At 45.1% G+C, this 23399-nt stretch overlaps 1 protein-coding gene across 2 annotated transcripts in view; it reads left to right on the top strand.

The window, feature by feature from the left end:
- Positions 1-4749: 4749 nt before the first annotated feature.
- Positions 4750-23399, top strand: part of WDR45B (WD repeat domain 45B) — a 1026954-nt gene continuing 1008304 nt past the window's right edge. Inside the window, exon 1 of one of the 2 annotated variants that reach the window (XM_069654530.1) lies at positions 4750-4934. In XM_069654530.1, coding sequence (XP_069510631.1) covers positions 4868-4934 — 67 coding nt within the window. In that variant the 5' untranslated portion in view covers positions 4750-4867. The remainder of the gene's footprint in view (positions 4935-23399) is intronic. The other variant, XM_069654532.1, reaches the window with a different exon arrangement.

Below are 23399 nucleotides of genomic sequence, written 5' to 3'. Positions count from 1 at the left end.
CTGCTCTTGTTTTAAGTATAGGATGAGAGGTTCCAAGGCCAGATTGAACAGATACGGAGACAATGGACATCCCTGCCTAGTTCCCCTAGATAACAAGAACGAGGAGGACATAACCCCATTGACCCACACCTTTGCACTAATATTAGAATTCATTGCCCTGATGATCTTAATAAACGTGTCCCCAAATCCCATTCTCTTGAGTGTGTGGTAAAGGAAGGACCAATTGACCCTGTCAAAAGCCTTTTCTGCATCCATAAATAACAACAAGGTATCCCTGGTCTTCGTCTTCGGTAGGCCCATCAAATCTATCAACGTCCTAATATGGTCATAACCGTATCTGCCTCTCATGAAACCAACCTGTGATCCACTGATCAGTTTGCCTATGCACATATTCAACCTATTAGTCAGAATCCTGCTGAAAATTTTTAGATCCACATTCAGGAGCGAAATCGGCCTATAATTCTCACATCTCTTACCATCTTTCCCCGGCTTCGGGATAACAATTACACAAGCTTCCTTCATAGTGGGACAAAGCAAACCATCCCGCATAAAACCATTATATAGATTGCATAGGAACGGTACAAGAACCCCACTCAGTGTCTGATAAAACTCCACCGGAAGACCATCTATCCCCGGTGATTTACCCTTGTTGAGCTGACCAATAGCTACTGACACCTCCTCTTCCTCAATAGGGCTATCCATCATCACAGCTTGGTCCACACTCAAATTTGGCATAACAATTTTACCAAAAAAGGAGTCCATGTCTACCTGACTTGGGAACTGATCTTCTCGATATAAAGAAAACCACTACATATCTCATCTTTCTTACTAATATGAACACCATTGTCATCGACCAGTTTTTGGATAAAAGAAGCATCCGATAGTCCCCGTAACCTATTCGCCAACAGTTTCCCACTTTTGTCACCTTGTTCCCAAAACTTTTGCTTCATAAAAAACATACCCTTCTCATATTGGGCATCCATTTTTTGTTTAAGTAAGTCCCTGAACCGTCCAACCAACAACTTATCCTCAGGTCGCTTGGACACTGCAAAATCCTTCTGCACTTTTTCTAGTTCCCTTTCCAACTTCTGAATCTCCGCCAAGGTTTTTTTCCGCACCCGCGATGTAATATTCATCAGTTCCCCTCTCACAGTCGCCTTGAAGCTCTCCCAGACCATGACATCAGATGCAGTCCCAATATTAATATCAAAGTAATCCCTTGTGAAACTGTTCAGAGAATCAGCAATCCCCTGTTCTTGTAAAATATGAGTTTTAAGCCGCCATCTAGTGAACCCCGACCTTTCTTGTCCCATACTCAACTGCATCATAATCAACGAATGATCTGAAATACTCCTTTCTTTTATAGTTACCTCCCGCAAACCCTCAGCCAACCGTTCAGAAATAAGAAAATAATCAATCCTCGAATGAGAGTCATGTACCGGTGAGTAAAAGGAGAACTCCCTCACAGCAGGGTTAAAAAATCTCCAAGCGTCAATTAAATCCAGATTATCCACAAATTCTTTAAAGGATCTACTATTGTTCCCAGCAGTAAATCTACATTGCGCCGAACGGTCCATTTTACCGTCAATCACACTATTGAAATTACCTCCTAAAATTACATGTTCCCCTCTCATCTCCCTCAATAGCGTCGATAGCATCCTGAGAAAAGGGCCACCACTACTACATGGACCATAAACCGAACCAATTGTGATCAATCTACCCTCATATGTAACATCAATAAGAAGTATCCTCCCCTCATCATCCATCACCACTTTCTCCACCTGAAACATTAGGCCTTTGCGCAGCAGTATACCCACCCCCCTAGATTTAGAACCATAGCAATTAAAAAAGGTCTTAGTAAACCATCTATTTCGGAGTAGATGCACTGACTCGTTCAACAAATGAGTTTCCTGGATGAGGGCAATATCCGTCTTTTCCCTCCTCAGTCTGTTCAGCACTTCCTTCCTCTTCCTCAGAATATTTAGGCCCTTAACATTCCAGGTACATATTCTCAAATCACTCAACGACATCTGAACTCAAATCAAAACCAGCCATATTGACCAATCATATTAATCTTGGACAGATCCAAACCAAAAACTAAAGGGGAGCAAGCCAACTGAAGTATGTAAACACTACAGAACAACACGAAACAATACAAAACAAACACAGACATAACAAACCCATGAACACACAATAGCAAAACAAATGATACACCCCACAAAACTGTAAGGTGGTGTTGAGTGCAGTTATTTACAAAAAACAGCAAAGTCTCGAACTGCAACCACCCCAGAATCCACACCCAATGCATATACAGTGACAATCATAACTAATATTCCACCCCTATAATCCCTAACACTATCCACAAGAGCCCCAGAATAGCATGGAGATCAAAATAACCCACCAACCTTCCTTCAAAAGTATTAACCCATTCAAATCCGCCACATCAATTCCACAGTGCGTGGCCCAGTAACCACCCCAATAACATAGAACATATAGAATTCGTCCTTACAATCCCATTAACCTAATTACCCATACTAAATAATAGACCATATGTGAATGACTACACTTATGATGCCCGACATCCACTGATACAAGTCAGTGAGAGACACTGTATACCTTTAGGCTTAATACCCACGTCAGACCAAATGTCATCTCAGAATCCACAGCTGAAGAATAGTCCCAGGCCAGGCATGGCAAGGTCCACAGAGAGTCATTTAAACCATTGAAGTCATAAAATACCCATAATTCCCATTCCACCTCCTATACTAACTATGCACAACCATGGTTACCCCCCTCCACCCCCAGCGAACTCAAAACAATTAATCTACCATACTATTACCCACCCAGTTGCCATCAGAAAAAAGGAATTCCCATGACCCATCACGTTCTCCCGAAGCCATAACAGTATTAAACACTCCATTTCAGATATGTATTTCGCGTGCTGTGGATTTATGATCAATCAGCCAATTATGAAATGTCCTGTACTGTGTACACTAAGAGAAGTGATACCGTGCATGAACCACACCAGGCAGGATGATATCTGATTTCCAACCCATTCAGGTGCGTAGCCACAGAAGAAAACACCCGCATGTAACTGAGGCCAATAATGTACGCCTGTTTGCGCTTCTCCTGTTTATGCTTTAACACATCTCATTCCATGCCCTTCAATATGATCCTTCAAGGCTGCAGTCACCAAGATAAAAGCAATCAAGTCAGATAAGATCACTGTTTATGTTATAATGAATGGCAATGCAGCGTTAGAGGGGGAGGCGCTGCAAGTCTCCATGAGCGCGTTGTTAATCTCTGCCTCAGTTACCATAGTCCATATAACAGCTTGCACTGAATTTGGTCTCAGATCCTAGCGTAATTAACCATGAAATGAAGAAATGCAACCAAGGGGCTTATCGCAGCGTTTTTCGAGTGATACCCCAAGCAAGCTTCAACAGCTGCTCCAAGCATCTGGCAGTGCCCATTGACCATCATGGGCAGAGCAGGCTGTCAGAACAATTGGAGGCTCAAGGAAGGTCACGCAATCCAATTATAGATGCGTGTAGGCGGGAGACACGGTTTCAGCTAGAGGCCGCGTAAAGGCGTACAGGCGTCTCCGGAGGCAGGATAGGGGAGGGAGAAGGCGGAAGAAACTCGGTCGCGGATATTCCGAGTACCTCATTCATTAGTGTGAACTGTTACACCTACCGCCAGTCCGCTCCCCCAGCACAGCGTCCTCCATTCACACGCGTATCCTTCGTAACACGCACTGGCATCCATCAATCACGTCTCCGTGACATGAAACGACGTGCGGGAGTGTCAAAAGTACTATGGCCTTTCCTCTAATGGCCCGTGACTGCGTTCTCAAACGAAAACATCTATCCCAACTGATTTTAACGATCGTTATATCCAAAATAATTGCAAGTGGATGACAATTAGATAAAAACAAAATAAATAAAACACATTAATAAAAAAAAACAACTCCACCGCTTTCTAAGCATCCAGTTTGTCTATCTCTTCTTTTTGGCTTTGACCACTTCATCGTGGTGAAATTATAAACATGCCTGCAACCTTATATTTACAAGAAGGTTGAGTGTGTCTCATTTATTTTCAAGCATGTAATTGCATAATCCAGAAGTTGTAATATTACGAACCAAAAGCAGACACCGCAGAGTACCCAATGGTAATTTATATTACCTTATTAAACATGCCGTGTCTCTATGTGGACTCCATCTTTGTGAGACTTCAAAATAAAAAGAGGCAAGTCATCCTAACGTATTCTCCACCCCTAAGGATAAAAATACAGACAGGTTTAAAAGTGCACGTACACGGGTTCCTTAAAATTCAAGTAAACCGTCAACATTGACCCCAAGAAACCAACTCCAAACTTCTGTTGGTTCTCTGCCAACCATCACGATTAAAGAGGATCGTCCTTCCGTGCAGCATCCCGAGTGCACAGTGAAATGCAAATGTTTTCCCGAATAAAGAACTGGACGTTTACGAGAACAGTTTGCACTCCCTAAAATAAAAATACATGAGTGACATAAACTGTGTCTTAATACATAAGAACACTTGAAGTTTTCGGCTACATATACTTAACATTCTAGGGCACTCTCAAAGTAGTAGTTTAGTACAGAGTTCCTTTCGAGATAACCGAACAATGTGTCTCAGGATTTCCGTCGCACAGATGCGCTCGCAGCTCGGGGACCATCTTGGAGCAGTGGGTCTGAAACTCGAGGTGCAGCTGCTCGGCAATCGTTGTGCCGTCCTGGCTAAGCCGGAAGCCGCCTCCTTCTCTGCTGTGTATCGAGCTCTGTCTGGCTTCCCCCCCTGCAGTGCTTGGGATGCTGTTACTGCTGCTCTAAGGACGTCTCCAGTCATGAACCTCCTGCCTGCAAACCCGCACGGGAACGGACTGCTGTACGCGGGCTTCAACCAAGACCACGGTAAGGAGGAGATGGCAATGGCTGTGATAAGGACACGCGGTGTGGGCGTGGTATCCTCATAGGTATTAAGTGGCTACGCCGTGTCGGAAAAATCTGAAGTATCAGTGCCCTTAGGGTGGGGCTATGGGTGTGAGATAGTTGACCGAGGTGGGCGTGGTCTTAATGTGTGGATTATTTGGGGTGCGAGTATAGGTAGTTTTGTTTTGGGGCAGGGTCTCTGTGCCCTGACTGGGGCGCATCCTGTATGTGTAGTTTCAGTGTTTTTATAAGTTTACTTATAGATTTGGTCTCGGTGGGTTTATTTTAGAGGGAGTCTGTTATGTCGGGAAATAACACAAGAATGAAGAATTCTTAGGAACTATAGTAGATTAACAGATTGGGGTATTCCTTTTGGCGTAGATCAACAGATTCTATTTCTATTTAATGAAATGGTTAGGCACTACTACCAACAAGGGTTTACAGCACTCAAAAGGACCAAGAAGAAAAAGAACAGTTGGTACAAGTTGCTGAAAAAAGCATCAACGTAGAAGGTGACAGAGAGGCAGAAGAGTCACCGTTAACCTTTTCACTCTTTTTCTGAACATACCGTGGTATTGAAAAAAACAAAAAATAAACAGTATCCCAATTAAGTGGATACTACCATCCCCTGCACTCAACACCCGATAATTCAATAAACGATAGTTGGCACATTGCATACACTGTTTTCCAAAGGTCATATTGTGTAATCCTTTTGAGTAAAAATTAAGGAAACACGTAGTAATGTCCAATCCTTGTATTCTTCATATTCTGTAAATTTAAGGCAAGATGAACAATCATCAATGATATTATGTCATGGAATCAGAATCATCCAAAATATTAAGGACAAAGTATAGGTAAAGTTGCCTTATGATTGATTTATGTGAAAATCCAATAACATATGCATCTCAAGAGTCTATGAGCAGTAGCAGAGATTACACAAAGGGACCACAATTACTTTGACTCAAGCAAACACTGACTCAAGGTTTCAGGTAAAATATATAAGTACATTCATTTTTAAACCATCAGTTATAAACACAACACCTCCTATTAAACTTTAAACAAAACCACACGTTAAATATACTACAACTAACCAATTCACTTTGTCCAGTAAGTCTCAAGGTAAGTACCCTGTGTTGGAATGAAACAGTGTTATGAACAAAACACGATACCGCGGATACGGTTGCAATCACTTTTTGACAGTTCGGTCTACTAAATAAACGTGTATCCGTGACATGAAATGCTACCGGGGCAAAAACACACTTAGCACCTGAGATGCCCAGAAGGAGTTGGAGGCAAAAATCACAGGCAATATTTAGGTTAGGCAGACAGTATCGAGAAACACTCAGAAACAGGAGTTCAAAAGTCAAAGGGTCGGAGCCAGGGTTAGGTGACGCCAGAGACCTGTGCCGAAGATCACACCGTTAGTTCACGATTCAGTGTAGCCAAAAAGTACTTGGATATTGTCAATGTTCGGAAGCAAAAGTTATAAGAAGGAGGGAAGACCAGGACGAGCCTTGAAGATGAAGGAAAAAGAGATTCACCCAGTTTCCTCGAGTAGAACACAGTACCTTATTCCAACGATGCAGCTGGTGCCCTGCCAGTTGTTCCTGTTGGTTTCCCGCAGACCCACAATTCCTCGAGCTTCGTCGTGAAGGAGGACTTCTGAAGGGGGTCTGCACCACACATGGCTAAAGCCGGCAGCAGCGACAACAAAAAGGTGTGCTCCTTAAAAACAGGAGAGGCTCAGCAGGTGGCTATCCAGACCACTACAGCAGTGTGCAGCGATTTCGACCACAGCGAAGATCCCTGGCTGAAGAAGGTGAGCTGGTTATCCCCACCAGGCTCAAGGGAAGAAGACTCCAGACTGGATCTCCTCTTAGTCGTCGAAGGGAATATAGCTCAGGACTGCAGCAGGGCTTCACTGGGACGGGGTAGTTGCAGCAGCCATTGTTCTTTCTGCTTCTCTTCGGTTCCTTGTAGTTCCAGAGGCGACTGACTTCTAGCCCAAGAGACCTGCCTTTTATGCGAAAACCCCCATTCACACAGCCTGGCTGTCAATCACGCAGCAGGGGGGTTGTCCAGCCGGGACAACCACTTCAGCCAATCGTGGCAAAATGCGACTCGGGTTTCCAAGGATACCCTGTGCAGGGGGTGACTACACCCCTTCCCCAAATTCAGTTTACCTAGACACCCAGGCGTCAAGAGAAGGGCTTCTCTGCAGAAGCCCACCAAAGGACGGTGAACAAAGAAGACAAACCTAGTTTGCCGCGTAAAGTAAAACACAAGAAGGACTTTAACAAAAAGAAATGGCGAATGAACCCAACCGGAGCCAAAAGAAAGACGATTTGGTCAAGCGGGTTTATGTTTGAGGCTAATATAATAGCTAAGAACAGTACCACGTTTATCTAATATAATCGCGGTAGAAAAGTTAGGGTAGATACCACTGTCACCAGCCAAGTCTAATTGTTAAAAGAGCGAAACAATGCTCAGGGAGGTACAGACAGAAAAGGGGTACAGATTAGCCCTTTCCAGTAATCCATGTAAGATGGGGTGTACTGGGTCTGTGTTAAGAATGACTATGTAAAGTAAATGGCAACTTTACCTTTCTCTGGGGGACAGTAGTCAGCCCCAGGGAAATGGAGTCAGAAGGAAGTCTAAAAGACAACCCTGGGTTACTACACTGATGGTGCTGTGTAACCCATACAAGAACAGGGGCACTTGGAGTGTTGTGCTCCAGTGCCCAAGATCACACTAGTAAAAACACATAGGCCAAAACACATGTAAGAGTGGAAAAAGGATGTACACTCTTACCAGGTGGAAACATAGACTCCAGAAATCCAGCAAAGCTGCTGGGGGACTCACTAGGTGAGGGAAATTAGCCCTAGAAGGAGAATTCTCCCTAACACTCGCCCCCACCAGACTAAGGGACAGGAGGATTTAATCAGCACCAATCTTAACGCCTGCCGGCGTTAGCCGGCTCACCTTGCAAAGGCCCACATTGATAAGGCTTGCATCCTGTTCCTGCACAGTCAGTGCTTCTCCGGAGGAGCTGGAGCTCCTGACACACTGCTGAAGCAATGCCAAGCACACTGCAGCACCACCAGGCTCATGAGGTAAGCCCGTGGGCTGCACATCATTCATACCCCTACTTGAATGCTCATCATCCTCTGTGCATCGGAACGCACCTTAATTTCTATTTTTTACTTTGCATCAAAACCCGATGCTACTTGACACTTTCCCGGCTGCAACACCCTTCCTTCTAATCTCGTAGTGCACAGAGTCTCCATTGCACACCACAAGACGAGGAAAGGGCAAAGATGGCCGACCTACTCACTGAGGCGGCAACCCGAGCCCATTATCACCTTCGACCTTCAGCCTAAACTGGATTGGCTCAGCCTCCCTTTATCAGCACCAATCTAACGCCGGCAGGCATTGGCCGACCCACCTTGCGAAGGCCCACATTGATGAGGCTCGTATCCTGTCCAGAGCCTGTCCGTGCCTGACCCTGCCTCCTGCCTGAGGCTCTGCACCCTAAACCAGGATCCACGGATAATGCAAAAAGGTACTGTGATCTGTTCCCTACAGACCCCACCTTCACTGGATCAGCACCCTCCTCACACTTACCACAATCCGCCATGCACGCCATATATTAGATACCTTGGTTCACCGCCCAAGTTAGAGCTATCGCCCTGCAACCTGTTTATGCCCTCATACCTGGCCACTGCTGTACTTGGCCACCTATGCGCAAACATAACCTTCTGCATTTCCTTCCACGCGTACCGAGACTGCACACCTCTACCTCCCACGTGACTATCCCCCATCCGGACCCCAGGGAGCATCAAGTCTCTATGTATTGCTAATACTGCTGCTCGCCACATCCAGCAGCCATGCTGTCATGCGCTTTCAGCCTCATGCATTTCTAGCCTATATGTGGATTTTTGAATCTAGGTGAATCTTGCCTGCATTTTAGCTTCTTGCATTTCTAGCCCATATTATTGCACTTCTGCAACATGCATTTCTAGCCCATATGTGGATTTTTGAATGTAGGTGAACCTTGCCTGAATTTTAGCTTCTTGCATTTTTAGCCCATTTTATTGCATTTCTGCAACATGCATTTCTAGCCTATATGTGGATTTTTGAATCTAGGTGAACTTTGCCACACCCTACTCCCACCTGTATGACCTTGATTGCTAAGCCCTGCACCCAGCTGCTCCCATTCTGACCGCCACCACACTATCCTGCTGCATTGACACCTAATCACAGCCTTCTATCACCATGAGTCTGCTAGCAACCAACCAACCATCCAACCCGCACATCTTCCCCTCCAACATTCCTCCCACTTACTTTCTACCCTCCTTCATTAAAATCCACAGCACAACTACCTAGCCCCCACACACTATGACATCTTACACTAGACCCACCAACATCAGAAACCAACTCCTGGGACTCTGCTCCAGACACCCAACCATCATCTACCAAACACCTCCGATTCCAACCACAAAAACGTCCACCTCCCCGCCCAACCATCATTAGCCATACCAGCCACAGCGCACCCTAACCCTGCCTCTCCAACCTTGCCATCCCACAGGGCTACTCCATCATCAGGCAAGACTGCATCTCCTCAGTAGGAGGTGGGGTAGCACTCATCCTGAAAGATCATCTAGAGGCCAGACAAATCACTTCTGACCTGGGTGATACCACAGACTCCCTTGCGATAAAAATCGCCCTCTCCCCAAACTCCACCATCACAATCCACCTCGTCTACCGCCCACCTGGCCCGCTATTGGAGTTCCATGAGAATCTCCTACACCGCCTAACAGAAAACCTTAAACTCCCCTTCAAAAGCATCCTTTTAGGTGACCTTAACCTAGGATACAACGACAAAAAGGATAAGCCAGCCAATTCTCTCTCACTAGCCCTAAAAGAACTAGGCTTTGACCAAAAAATAACCTCACCAACACACAACAAAGGTCGCATCCTTGACTGGGTAGCCGACCACAACTGTCACATCAACATCAGCTCCATCACTTGACACCCTGGTCAGACCACCACATCATTCACTTCTTCATCCCTGCCGCCTCCAAGACCAAAAAGCCCAACCCTATCCCCCCTGCCCTGGCAAGAGGCGCCACAAATCTCACTAAAGACAAGATCACCCCGCACCTTCAGCGTCCTCACAACTGACCTTAAGACCTCCAACCCCTCAGTGCTAGCAGAAATCTATAGGAGCACCATAAGCACTGCCATAGACACCATTTCCCCATTACAGAACAAAAAAGCCAAAACAGTGAAACATTCTAACACCTGGTTCTCATCTGAACTTAAAGAACTCCGCTCCCAGAAAAGAAAAGCACTGAACGCATGGCAAAAATCACCCTCCCCAGCCACCCTATCCTCTTACAAAAAAACCACCTCTCAATACAAAAAAGCCATAATCCTAGCCAAATCAGCCTCCTACAACGAAAGAATTGCCAACGCAAGCTCCGAATCAAAAGAACTCTTCGCCATCTACAAAGAACTCACCACACCAGCTACCAAATCTCAAGATATTGATAATGACCAAACCTGGTGTAACTCTATACAATCCACCCTACTGAACAAAATTGAACTCCTCCAAACTAAAATCAAGGAACACCACAAAAACCTATCACAACACTTCGAACCCACCACCACCACCCCTGTCCACCCACCCACCTCCTACCCATTGCCCCATCCCAGCAAAGCCACCATTACCCCCTTCAAATTCAGGGAAGTAACGGAACAGGAAGTTTCTGAGATAATGAACAAGATTAAACCATCCAACTGCAAAGGGGACCCTTGTCCAGCCAGCCTCATTAAAGACTGCACCGAAACACTCACCCCCTTCCTCAAATCCTTCATTAACGCTTCCTTCAAGGCCAACAAAGTTCCAGATAGTCTAAAAGAAGCCTGGGTACGCCCCCTCCTAAAAAAAAAAAAAAATAATAAAAAACACTCTTGACCCAGAAGTTGCTAATAACTATAGGCCCATTACCACTGTGCCGTTCCTCCTCAGAATTCTGGACAAAGTTGCCTACACGCAAATCCAGGAATACCTCGAAACCAACAACATCCCAGGTAAACGACAATCAGGATTCCGGCCAGGTCACGGGACAGAGTCAGCCCTACTCGACTTAAAAATACAACTTGGGGACATCATGGACAAAGGCAAACCGGCACTCCTTCTCCTACTGGACCTATCCGCCGCCTTTGACCTTGACAACCATGATAACCTAGGGATGCACCTAAAAAATGAAGCACACTTCTCCCCAGAAGCTATCGCCTGGGTGGCCTCGTTCCTAAATGGCAGACTCATTAAGGTCTTTTCAGACACTGCCTCGGCAACCCACACCGTCATCCACTGCGGCGTCCGGCAAGGCTCCTGCACCGTCCCTACGCTCTACAATATATTTACCCTCCCACTCTTCAATTACCTCGACTGTCGCAACATAGCGTATACCAACTACGCGGACGACACGCAGGTACTACTCCCACTAACCTGGATCTATGAAGAAGACGCAGCAGCCCTAACCAAAATTTACACAGTCATCCAAACCTGGATGGCTGCCAACGGCCTCTGCTTAAATGGGGATAAAATCAAGATCCTCATAGCAGGGACCAGCGAAACTCTCAACAAACTCCCCCCACAATATAAATCCTTTCACATCGATAACTCCATCATCACAGTCTCCAAGTCTGACAAAACCCTAGGGGTTCACCTAGATGCCTCACTATCTATGTCCCGCCAGGTCAACGCCATAGCCGCCTCCTCAGCGCTCACCGCCAAGATCATCAACGCAGTCAAACCATTTCTATCTACCAAAAACTGCCTATCCATCGCTAGAGCCACAATAGGTACCAAACTGGACTACTGTAATGCCCTCTTCTTAGGCACCTCTGTCAACAACATCAAAAAACTACAAATCACGCAAAATAACGCGCTCCGGGCGGCACTGACTATTCCCAAAAGGGAACACATCTCTCAAGCCAGAAAAAATGCCTACTGGCTACCGGTTAAGGAACGCATACTCTTTAAAGCCATGGGCATCACTCATAGGGTGGGGCATATAGTGTGAGCCACCTATCTCTCGGATAGAATCACCCTCAACACCTCCATCAGACCTACCATAGCTCACCACGCCAACCAGATCTATGTTCCCACATTCAAAAGAGCTGGAGGGTCCAGCTTCCAATATATCGCACCCAAACACTGGAACGCCCTGCCGACTTCACTTAGGAATGAAAAATCCTACTCCACCTTTCGCAAAAACCTAAAAACCTTGCTTTTCTGTTAACGTCTCTAAACCAACATGCATAGTATGCTTGCACTGTAACCACAGCAACGCATAACCTCATTGTCTCCTACTCTGTCAATGTACCAATGCTACTGAATGCTACACCCTACCTATGTTAAGTTCAAGCCTTCTGTAACAGCGCCACGATGCCTCAGGGCAGTTGTGGGCGCTCAATAAATGCAAATAAATAATCCACTCCTGGATGGACCTCATACCTCTAGTCGGTTAAAAACATCCTAGAGAGACCATCAGCATTTTGGTGGTGACTTCCTGCTCTGTGCTCAATAGAAAAATCAAATCATTGCAGGCAGATTGACCATCTCAGTAATTTTGGGTTTTCCCCTTTCATTTGCATCAGCCATCTCAAGGGTTGGTGGTCAGTCTGAATGATGAAGGTAGATCCATACAAGTATGGTCTAAACCTCTTCAGTGACCACACAATAGCAAAGCATTCTCTTTCTATTGTTGCCCACCTTGTTTCAGGATCCTTTAACTTCCTGCTGATGAAACAAATGGGGTGTTCCCTACCTTTCTCATCCAGTTGACTAAGGACTGCACCTAAACCTACATTAGAAGCATCACTTTGTACAATGAAGGGTTGGTGATAGTCAGGAGCTCTTAGGACTGGAGCTTGAGAAAGGGCTTTCTTTAGACCTTCAAAGGCTTGATTGAACTCCTCATTCCACCTGACCTGTTTAGGAAATTTGGGAGAGGAGATGACATTCAAGGGAGAAGCTATGGTCCCATAGTTCTCTATGAAGTTCCTGTAATACCCAGTGAGACCTAAGTAGGCTCTGACTTGGGTTGGAGTAGTAGGGGTGGGCCAGTTTTGTACAGCTTTTACTTTGCTAGGCAATGGCCTTATTTCACCTCCTCCTACCTCATGCCCAATGTAGACCACTGAACTCTGACCAATTTGACATTTGCCTGCCTTTACAGTCAGATGGGCCTGTTCCAGAGCCTGCAATACATAACCTAGGTGTTCAACATGTTCTTTCCATGTAGGGCTGAACATTGCAATGTCATCCAAGTATGCCATGCAGAAATCCTCCATCCCATTCAGAACTTGATTGACCATCCTCTGAAATGTAGCAGGTTCATTCTTTAATCCACAAGGCATCACCTTGAATTGGCAGAGGCCAGCTGGAGTGGAGAATGCAGCTTTCACCTTGGCATGGTCTGTCAGGGCTATCTGCCAATAGCCTGACGTTAGGTCAAATGTGCTGAGGTACTTGGCTGCACCGAGTTTATCCACCAGCTCATCTGTCCTAGGAAAAGGATGGGCATCAGTCGTGGTGACTGCATTTAGAGCGCTATAGTCCACGCAGAATCTCAACTCTTTGGATCCTGCCTTTGGTACAAGCACAACTGGGCTAGACCATGGGCTAGTAGAGGGCTCTATAACCCCGAGTTCAAGCATTTTGTTGACCTCATTCCTTACGTGGGATCTGATATTGTCTGACATTCTCTACCCCCTGCTTTTGACAGGCAAACAGTCACCAGTGTGTATGTCATGCTGGCCCCAAGGGGTCAAGCCTGCTGAAAGTGAGAACAGGGAGGCAAACTGATTTAACAGTAACTTGCACTCCTCCTGCTGGTCAGATGTGAGACTGGAAGAGAGATTAACTCCTTCCACTTGCTCATCTAAAGGTAAGCCTCTGAGGTCAGGCAGAGGTTCATTCTCCTCCTCCTCTTGAGCTGAAGCTAGAAGCAGAGTTCCTATGTCAGGTCTAGAGACATAAGCCTTGTAACGGTTGGTGTGAAAGACTCTGGGAGCCTCCTTAGGGTTGCCTAAATCCACCAGATAGTTCACCTTTCCAAGTTTACCCACAACCCTGAAGGGTCCTATCCATTTGTCTTGCAAGGCCCTCTGCCTTGTGGGGACCATAACAAGAACAAGGTGGTCTTGAGTAAACTCAACCATGTTAGCCTTCTGGTCATGCCAATGCTTGACCAGCCCTCAAGTTATCACTTGCCTCTGCCATCATGTATGACATTCTCCTCCGGAGACCTATCACATAGTCAGTCACTCCGACTGGCTTGGGGGAAGGAGCATTCTCCAACCCCTCCTTAATCGGGGCGAATGGACCTCTGACTGGATGGCCATAGAGAAGTTCGAAGGGACTAAATCCTACTCCCTCCTGAGGGACTTCTCTCTCTATAAGCAAAGAGAAGGTATGGCAGTAGAAGGTCCCACTTTCTTCTAAGGGGTTCTTCTAAAGCACCTATCATGCTCTTCATAGTTCTGTTAAACCTCTCTACCAGCCCATTGGTTTGGGGGTGATAGGCAGTTGAGAACTTGTAGGTAACTCCACAGGTTTTCCACATGGTTTGCATGTAGTGGGACATAAAATGTGATCCCCTATCAGATATCACCTCCTTAGGAAAACCTACTCTGGTAAAAATACCAAGTAGGGCCTTAGCCACATCTGGAGCCGTAACAGTCCTCATAGGTATGGCTTCAGGAAATCTAGTGGCATGGTCCACTACAACCAGGATAAACCTGTTGCCTGAGGATGTGGGAGGGTCAAGAGGACCAACAATGTCAATCCCCACCCCCTCAAAACGAATTCCCACCACTGGAGAGGCACTAAGGGTGCCACATTATTGGACCAACTCTTGCCAGAGGTTTGGCAAGTGTGGCAGCTTCTTCAGAATTTGTCTACTTCTGTACCCATCTTAGGCCAGTAGAAGTGCAGAGATAGCCTTTCTTAGGTCTTCTTAAAACTTAAGTGACCAGCCAAAGGTACCTCATGGGCTAACTGCAGAAACTGGAGTTGGTTCACTAGAGGTACTACAAGTTTTTTGTAGTCTCCAGGGGTTGACTCAGTTGGTTCACTGTAGAAGAGGCCATCTTCCCAGTGCAACCTATACTTCCCAGGCTCAGTCCCATTGAGCTGAGAAGTGGCTTGTTGGCGAAGACCTTCCAAGGTAGGACACTCTCTTTGCCCCTTGCTGAAATCCTCCCTGTTGGGTCCACCTTCTGCCAGTAAAGACTGCAGCTCAGGATGGTCAACAGGGTCAAGATCTCCTACCAAGGTAAGATCCTCTTCTAGATCTGATTCCTCAATATATAGCTTGACCATACAGGGTTGAACCTCACACTCAGCCTCAGCTGGTGTGGGAGTCACAGGTGTGACTTTGGACAGTCTCGGAGATGTCCTTCTGGGCACAGGCGTGCTTGCTGGCTTTTTGCTGGCAGACTTGGGTTTCCCTTTTGTCTTTTCTTGCCCTGCAATGGCAGTAAGTAAGTCCTGTGGACTTGGGGTGATAGCTTCCTCTATCATGTCCCCAGGAGAGCCTCTTAAGGTTCTCTCCCTTGCAGACCTTGTGAGCTCCTGCTTCCTTCTGCTGGGGTGCCTGGGGGTACTAGACGCAACTCCAAGAGATTTAAGGTCATTACCCAACAGGACCCTCCCAGGTACGTTATTTTGCACACTTACAGGTATCCTGACAGTCATGTCATTACACTGGATGAGAGCTGGTAACTGGGGAACCATTTGCACAGGGCCTCCAGCTAACTTGGTTAGGTGTTTGGGTGCCTTAGCAACATCCTCCACCTTGAAAAAACATTCATCAACCATAGTTATGCTGGCTCCAGTGTCTCTGATGGCAGGAGTCTCCTCACCATTCATAAGAACACCATCTTTGTAATACTCTTTAGTATTATCTGGGATTGAGTTGTAGCCATCTAAGTTCTGTTGTTCCCAAAGACCCAAGGACACTAAAGAAACACTAGCTGAGACTCTCATGGGCTCATCAGCTAGTAGCTGAAAGTTTCCACTTGTCATAGGTACTTCATCCACCTGGGAGAAGGCTAAGGAGACAGTGCTGATCCCTCAAGGTTTCCCCTTACACTTGGGATCTCCTTTCACATGGCCAGGCAATCCACAAACCAAGAATTTCCCAAATGCTCTCTGGAATGGGGGCTTGCTCTGACCTCCATCTGGTGTGGAACCAGGTGGTACACTAGCCTGATTCGGTTTACCTTGTGGCTTACCCTGGTTATGTTTGTGGCCCTCTTTTGGATTGGAATTATTGGAATTCTCCTTGTGGTCTTTCTTGGACTGTTTTCCCCCTTCCTTCTTCTGAGTTGCCCCAGCATCCTTGTGAGTAGCCCTGTTGGCAACCCACAAGTCAGCAGCCTTAGGTAACTTCTTAGGATCTATCTCCTTTGAATCAGCCAAGTGCTGTCTAAGCTCGGGAGAGCAGGCATTTAAAATAGATTCCAACATTACAAGATTCCTCAAACCTTCATAAGTGTTCACTTTGTAACCCTTAACCCAACCATCTGAGTTTTTCAAACAGTCACACACCCAGGTAGCCCAGAGGGTACCATCATGCTTTTTGAGGGTTCTAAACCCCTTAAGATACTGGGAAGGGATCTTCCCAACCCTAGCTATTAATGCTAGTTTCACACACTCATAATCCTGCTTATCCTCCTCCCCAAACTCCATTACAGCATCACTTGCAACAGGGGGAAGCCTAGAGAAAAGCCAGGGAATCAACTGATTCCCAGAGATACCTTGAATCCCGTGATTGTACTCACAGTGCTAACCAATCTAAAACATCAAGTTTAGTCTCATACATCCCATCATTTCCTTTGGCATACGGGGTCTCTTAGGGCTGGAAGACCTAGAAGACTCTGGGAGAGAAGCATTTTCTAGAGACAGTTTCTTCATTCCTAGTTCATGATTCAGCTCCATTTCTCTGAGCCTTAACCTTTGATGTTTCATGGCAGTTTGCACTTCTCATTCAAGTCTCATTTTCTCAAGTGCAATAAATTCAGGAGTAAGTGTAGGACCTGTGGGGGTCCCTGTGGACAGAGGTTGTGCATTCTGATCAGGCAAAGGAGTTGTAGGGTTTCCTAGCAAGGACTCCTAATTCTTCTAAATTAACACTCTCAGAATCGGAAACATCAAAATCCACATTGGCTGGAGTGGTAGGCCCTTCTGACCCACTCTCCAGATTTTTTCCATTAACTTTGCAACCAGTTCAGATTTCTTTCCTTCACCAGAGAGTTTCCTATCTTTACACATGGTTCTAAGAACCTCAGCAGTATAGAGTAAAGGACTCTCTTCAGTGTAGTTTTCCATACTTGACATGATTTCTCAGTTAAATAGATTTAGTGGTGTTGGCCTTGTGTTAGCCTTTAACCCAAGCAACAGCAGCACTCTAAGTGTAATCACTCTACTTCCAAATCCTCGCCGCTGTACACCAGTGTTAGGCAGAATCCTGTGCAATGCCCTTAGAGACCACTACACCTGATTAAGACTACAGGTGGCAATACAAGTTTTACCTTTGTTACAAGCCCGTACTACTAACTTGTAGTTGTAGCAGTAGCAGAGCAGCCAGGCTTATCTCAAGAGTATATGAGCAGTATTAGAGATTACACAAAGGGACCACAATTACTTTGACTCATGCAAACACTGACTCAAGGTTTCAGGTAAAAAAAATAAGTACATTTATTTTTAAACCATCAGTTATAAACACAACACCTCTATTAAACTTTAAACAAAACCACACGTTAAATATACTACAGCTAACCAATTCACTTTGTACAGGAAGTCACAAGGTAAGTACTCTGTGTTGGAATGAACCGGTGTTATGAACAAAACACGATACCGCGGATACGGTTGCGATCACTTTTTGACAGTTCGGTCTACTAAATAAACGCGTATCCGTGACATGAAATGCTACCGGGGCAAAAACACACTTAGCACCTGAGATACCCAGAGGGAGTTGGAGGCAAACATCACAAGCAATATTTAGGTTAGGCGGACCGTATCGAGAAACACTCACAAACAGGAGTACAAAAGTCAAAGGGTCGGGCCAGGGTTAGGTGACGCCGGAGATCTGTGCCGAAGATCACACCGTTAGACAGTTCACGATTCAGTGTAGCCAAAAAGTACTTGGATATTGTCAATGTTCGAAAGCAAAAGTTGTAAGAAGGAGGGAAGACCAGGACGAGCCTTGAAGATGAAGAAAAAGGGATTCACCCAGTTTCCTCGAGTAGAACACAGTACCTTATTCCAACGATGCAGCTGGTGCCCTGGCAGTTGTTCCTGTTGGTTTCCCGCAGACCCACGATTCCTGGAGCTTCGTCGTGAAGGAGGACGTCTGAAGGGAGTCTGCACCACACAGGGCTGAAGCCAGCAGCAGCGACAACGAAAAGGTGTGCTCCTTAAAAACAGGAGAGGCTCAGCAGGTGGCTATCTGGACCACTACAGAAGTGTGCAGCGATTTCGACCACGGCGAAGATCTTTGGCTGAAGAAGGTGAGCTGGTTATCCCCACAGGCTCAAGGGAAGAAGACTCTGGACTGGACCTCCTCTTAGTCGTTGAAGGGAAGATAGCTCAGGACTTCACCGCGACGGGGTAATTGCAGCAGCCGTCGTCCTTTCCGCTTCTCTTCGGTTCCTTGTAGTTACAGAGGCGACTCTGACTTCTAGCCCAAGAGACCTGCCTTTTATGCGAAAACCCCCATTCACACAGCCTGGCTGTCAATCACGCAGCAGGGGGTTGTCCAGCCGGGACAACCACCTCAGCCAATCGTGGCAAAGTGCGACTCAGGTTTCCAAGGATACCCTGTGCAGGGGGTGACTACACCCCTTCCCCACATTCAGTCTACCTGGACACATGGGCACCAAGAGAAGGGCTTCGCTGCAGAAGCCCACCAAAAGACGGTGAACAAAGAAGGCGAACCTAGGTTGCCGCGCAAAGTAAAACACAAGAAGGACTTTAACACAAAGAAATGGCGAATAAACCCAACCGGAGCCAAAAGAAAGACTATTTGGTCAAGCGGGTTTATGTTCTAGGCTGATATAATAGCCAAGAACAGTACCACGTTTATCTAATATAACCGCGGTAGAAAAGTTAGGGTAGACGCCACTGTCACCAGCCAAGTCTAATTGTTAAAAGAGCGAAACAATGCTCAGGGAGGTACAGACAGAAAAGGGGTACAGATTAGCCCTTTCCAGTAATCCATGTAAGATGGGGTGTACTGGGTCTGCGTTAAGAATGACTATCTAAAGTAAATGGCAACTTTACCTTTCTCTGGGGGACAGTAGTCAGCCGCAGGGAAATGGAGTCAGAGGGAAGTCTAAAAGACAACCCTGGGTTACTACACTGAAGGTGCTGTGTAACCCATACAAGAACAGGGGCATTTGGAGTGGTGTGCTCCAGTGCCCAAGATCACACAATGAGTAAAAACACATAGGCCAAAACACATGTAAGAGTGGAAAAAGGATGTACACTCTTACCAGGTGGAAAAATAAACTCCAGAAATCTAGCAAAGCTGCTGGGGGGACTCACTAGGTGAGGGAAATTAGCCCTAGAAGGAGAATTCTCCCTAACAACCAGAAAGGTCTTAAATATCCATAATGTGAATAATTTCAATATTCCAAATTATCATGAAGGAATCCTACCTTCCCGACCCTGTGTTAGTACTTCATTTAAAAAAAAGATCCATTTCCGTGCTGGTGCATCTAAAAAAATTAAAAAGCAAAAATGGAAAGATGTCCTACAAGATTGTAATAAAAAGCTAGTAAATATGTCTGATAAAACCACTCCACGTTAGTTAACTCCAGATGTCACTACCTGCTACCTATTCTGTTTACTTAATATTTTGGATGATTCTGATTCCATGAGAAAATATCATTGATGGTTGATAATCTTGATTTAATTTACAGATTTATTTTGGCTTGCTCCTCAAGAAGGGACACTTATTTCCCAAAACGCATTGAGCTGGATCCTATCATTTGTTATATTTACATTCATCGAGTGATGAATACAAGGACTGAACATTGCTAAATTTGTTTCCTTAACTTTGTATCAAAATGATTACACAAAATGGCCTTTGGAAAACAGTCTATGCAGTTTGATAACTATTGTTGATTGACTGATCTTGCGTTTATAGCCTTGGATTGAGTGCAGGGGACGGGAGTATCCCATTAATTGGGATACTGTTCATTTTTTGTTTTGTATAATACAATCTTTGTGCCAGGGTTGTTACTTCTCTCCATGCACCTAAAATGTTGTTCAATTCTGTTAGCTCTGTTTTTGACTGATAATCACTTTGTCTCAGGAGGATAGCTCAGGTGAGCGTGCTCGCCTTGGAAGCGAGACGACACAGAGCAACACAGGTTCGATCCCAGGGTCCATGCTTAGAAACCTTTGGGTATTAAGCGCGTTATAAATAACCTATCATATCAAAGTTACAAGTGTGCAGTGTAAGGATTCTCTTTTCATAATGTGGTATTCCGCAATGGCAGCTGGTGAACTTACTTTCTTTTTTTAATATGAGGGGTGTAAATATTTCCCACAAACAACTGAGCGAGTCCCATGGCTGGTCCTAGGATTTGAGGGCCCTGGGTGGCAAAAGGTGTGTGAGGTCTCTCCTTATTTGAATAAACATTACCGAAAATTAAATTTATAGAATGAGTTTTTTAAAATATGAAATGGTATCATGGGAAGTTAAATTAAAAGTGCGTTGCCATCAGTAAGGCAGGAAACAAACTGTGACGTCCAGTGTATGAATTGTTACTGTTAATATTTACCTATGAGGAGTGAGGGTTTTTTTAAGTAGCAGCAGACTGTGAGCTGAATACCGTAAGTAGATTTTTAATTTTGGCAGATGAAGCATAGTGAGATAAAAGGATTTGGTCTGGAGCACACACTTTGGTTAAGGGGAGAAGCCGGGGATTTGAGGCCAGTCTGCAATTCAGGAACGATAACACATCTCTTCTCAGATGTAATAGAAAGAAATATTGTTTGTAAAACATCTTTTTGAAACTTTTGTTCGAAAACACCTCACTGTGGAAGGCATTGTAAAAATATGGTGATTTATGTTTTGCAGGTAACTACTATGTTTGAAAATGTTTACCTATTATTTTTAATTTTTATATTGTGTGTATATATAAATATTTGGCAATATTGTCCAAATTAGCAATATGCTTTTATTTCAGGTGCTACAAATAAGAATTATTTGGGCTGTCAAAAGAAATACACTCCAAGCACGTTACAAGGATGCTATGTGATGGTAGGGATTGACCCCAGATATGGCAGGTTGCATCTACTCAGTGCTACAGATACAATTTTGAGGTGGGAGTGTTTTACTCCCTTTTTTAAAACTTTGAAAGTAAATGCAATTTCAACAGAGTGAAATAAATGAGTTTTCTCGTCCGCAAGAGTAAAAAGTATGTATCATGCAGATGACGCATGCAAAAAGTTAACTTATGGAAATCATTCTCACGCGATAACGGTCCACACTGACAGTAAAGCAGGTTTTGCTCACAATTAATAGCTAAAGCACGGAGTGCAGTAGCACAAGCAGCATCTCGCCAGTGAAAAGGATGAGAACTAACACTGAGCTTCCCTTGCATGTAACGAATCTCATGTTCAAATGCTGGTGGGCAGTTAACCCTGCACCTTTCCCAGGTCAGTAAATTAGTGCTTAGAAGTTGAAGAAAGACTGCATGAACCACTACATAAAGTTAAATACCTGTCTGGATTACCTTTACAGGGACATGTCTTGCTTAGTTGTATTCAAGTTACAAATGTAACCATAATTTTTGTTTGTTTTGTCACAGCGCTTGCACATGTTGGAGAGTTGGGGTTTGAATGTTTGAATTGTAGTCTTGAAGTTCTGAAAGGGGTTGTGAAACCTGTGATTGGTGTAATGGCAATCACTCAAACTTGAGCAAGAGCCGTCCTGCCTCTAACCATTTCTAGTACCGTTTACCCCACTGGCTCCAAGTTAAGGTTGGTGGATGTTTAAACTAGGCTTGTCATACTCAACCATGTCTCAGATAAGTTTGTTTTTTAAAAACATGTTTTTATTGATGTTGCTGTAGTTAACTTCTACATTGAACATTAACATTCCCCTCCCCCCCCCCCCCTTCTGGGAAGTCCCTTGCGGGAGTCTGTACTTCCGAGGATTTCTTTCTTCTTCTAGTTGAACAAGTCCAATATCCTTATTTTGTGTGGGCACCACTGCTCCATATAGTCGCTCTGTAGGTATTCGAGGGTCTTGCCCCAGTCCTCTCTAAACTTTTGATTGCTCCCTTGTATGTTGTAAGTGATGTGTTCCATAGATACATGAGACCAGATTGTTCTTATCCAGTCTATTGTCAGTGGTGGGTGCTTCTGTTTCCATTTTTGGGCTATTTCCACCCACGCTCCTATCAGCAGACCCATAAAATTCAGTTTTTGCGTTTTGGTTAGCTGTCTGTTTTTTGGGTCCCATAGGCCGCATAACCATACTAATTCCCCCACATCTCTCATGTCTGGGAACATAGACTGTAAGTGAACTTTCACGTCTGTCCAATAGTGCTGTAGTGAAGGGCACTCCCACCAGATGTGTCGCCAGTCTCCCTCCCCTCCGCACATCCTCTAGCACCTATTTGGGGAATCCCTGTACATCGTGTGGAGCCTTTCCGGCGTATAGTGCCATTGGATGATTATTTTCATCCACATTTCTTTAGACTGTATCACTTTTGTGAGTTTAGATATTGCCTCCCATATGTGTTCCCAGCGCTCCTTTGGGATCGCAGAGCCCAGAGTCTTCGCCCATCTTCTTTTTTATGTCTTCCTCAATAGTGTTTATGAACTTGTAAGTGTTTGATACACATTTTTTGGTTCCAGTGTGTGTCATAATGTATGCCTCAAATAGGGTTAGCTCCCTTATCGCGGCCTCTTTTATTCTGGGGGTGCAGAGCCAGTGGTGTAGTTGTTCGTATTTGTATCTATCCTTAGCATTTAGGTTTAGCAGAGTCACACAGTCCTCAAATGTTGTACCTGTTGCGCCTGATACATGTCCCCAACCATTTTACATCCTACCTCCTCCCACTTTTGAAATGACCCTTTCTCTAATCCTGGGAGCAATTCCGGATTTTTAAATAGCGGCATAAAGGGGCCTGGGTCCTTAGTTAGTGTTCCCTTCTGTGTTGCTTTGTCCCATAGTTCTAATGTCGCTTTAATTTTTTCACTTATTTGTACGTTGGGGTGTTTGTATTTTTTTTTTTTCCCCAGCCAGAGAAGGTGTCTAGTGGGTGTTGTCGCCACTGCTCTATCCTGTGCTGCCCACAGTTTCTGGGAATTGTCTGGGATCCATTCTTTCAGTACCCATAGTTGGA

The sequence above is a fragment of the Ambystoma mexicanum genome, chromosome 3q (assembly GCF_040938575.1).
Source record: "Ambystoma mexicanum isolate Mex_15411 chromosome 3q, UKY_AmexF1_1, whole genome shotgun sequence".
NCBI lineage: Eukaryota > Metazoa > Chordata > Amphibia > Caudata > Ambystomatidae > Ambystoma > Ambystoma mexicanum.
The sequence above is the reverse complement of the archived record's forward strand: the minus strand, read 5'-3'. Positions and strand labels throughout refer to the sequence as shown.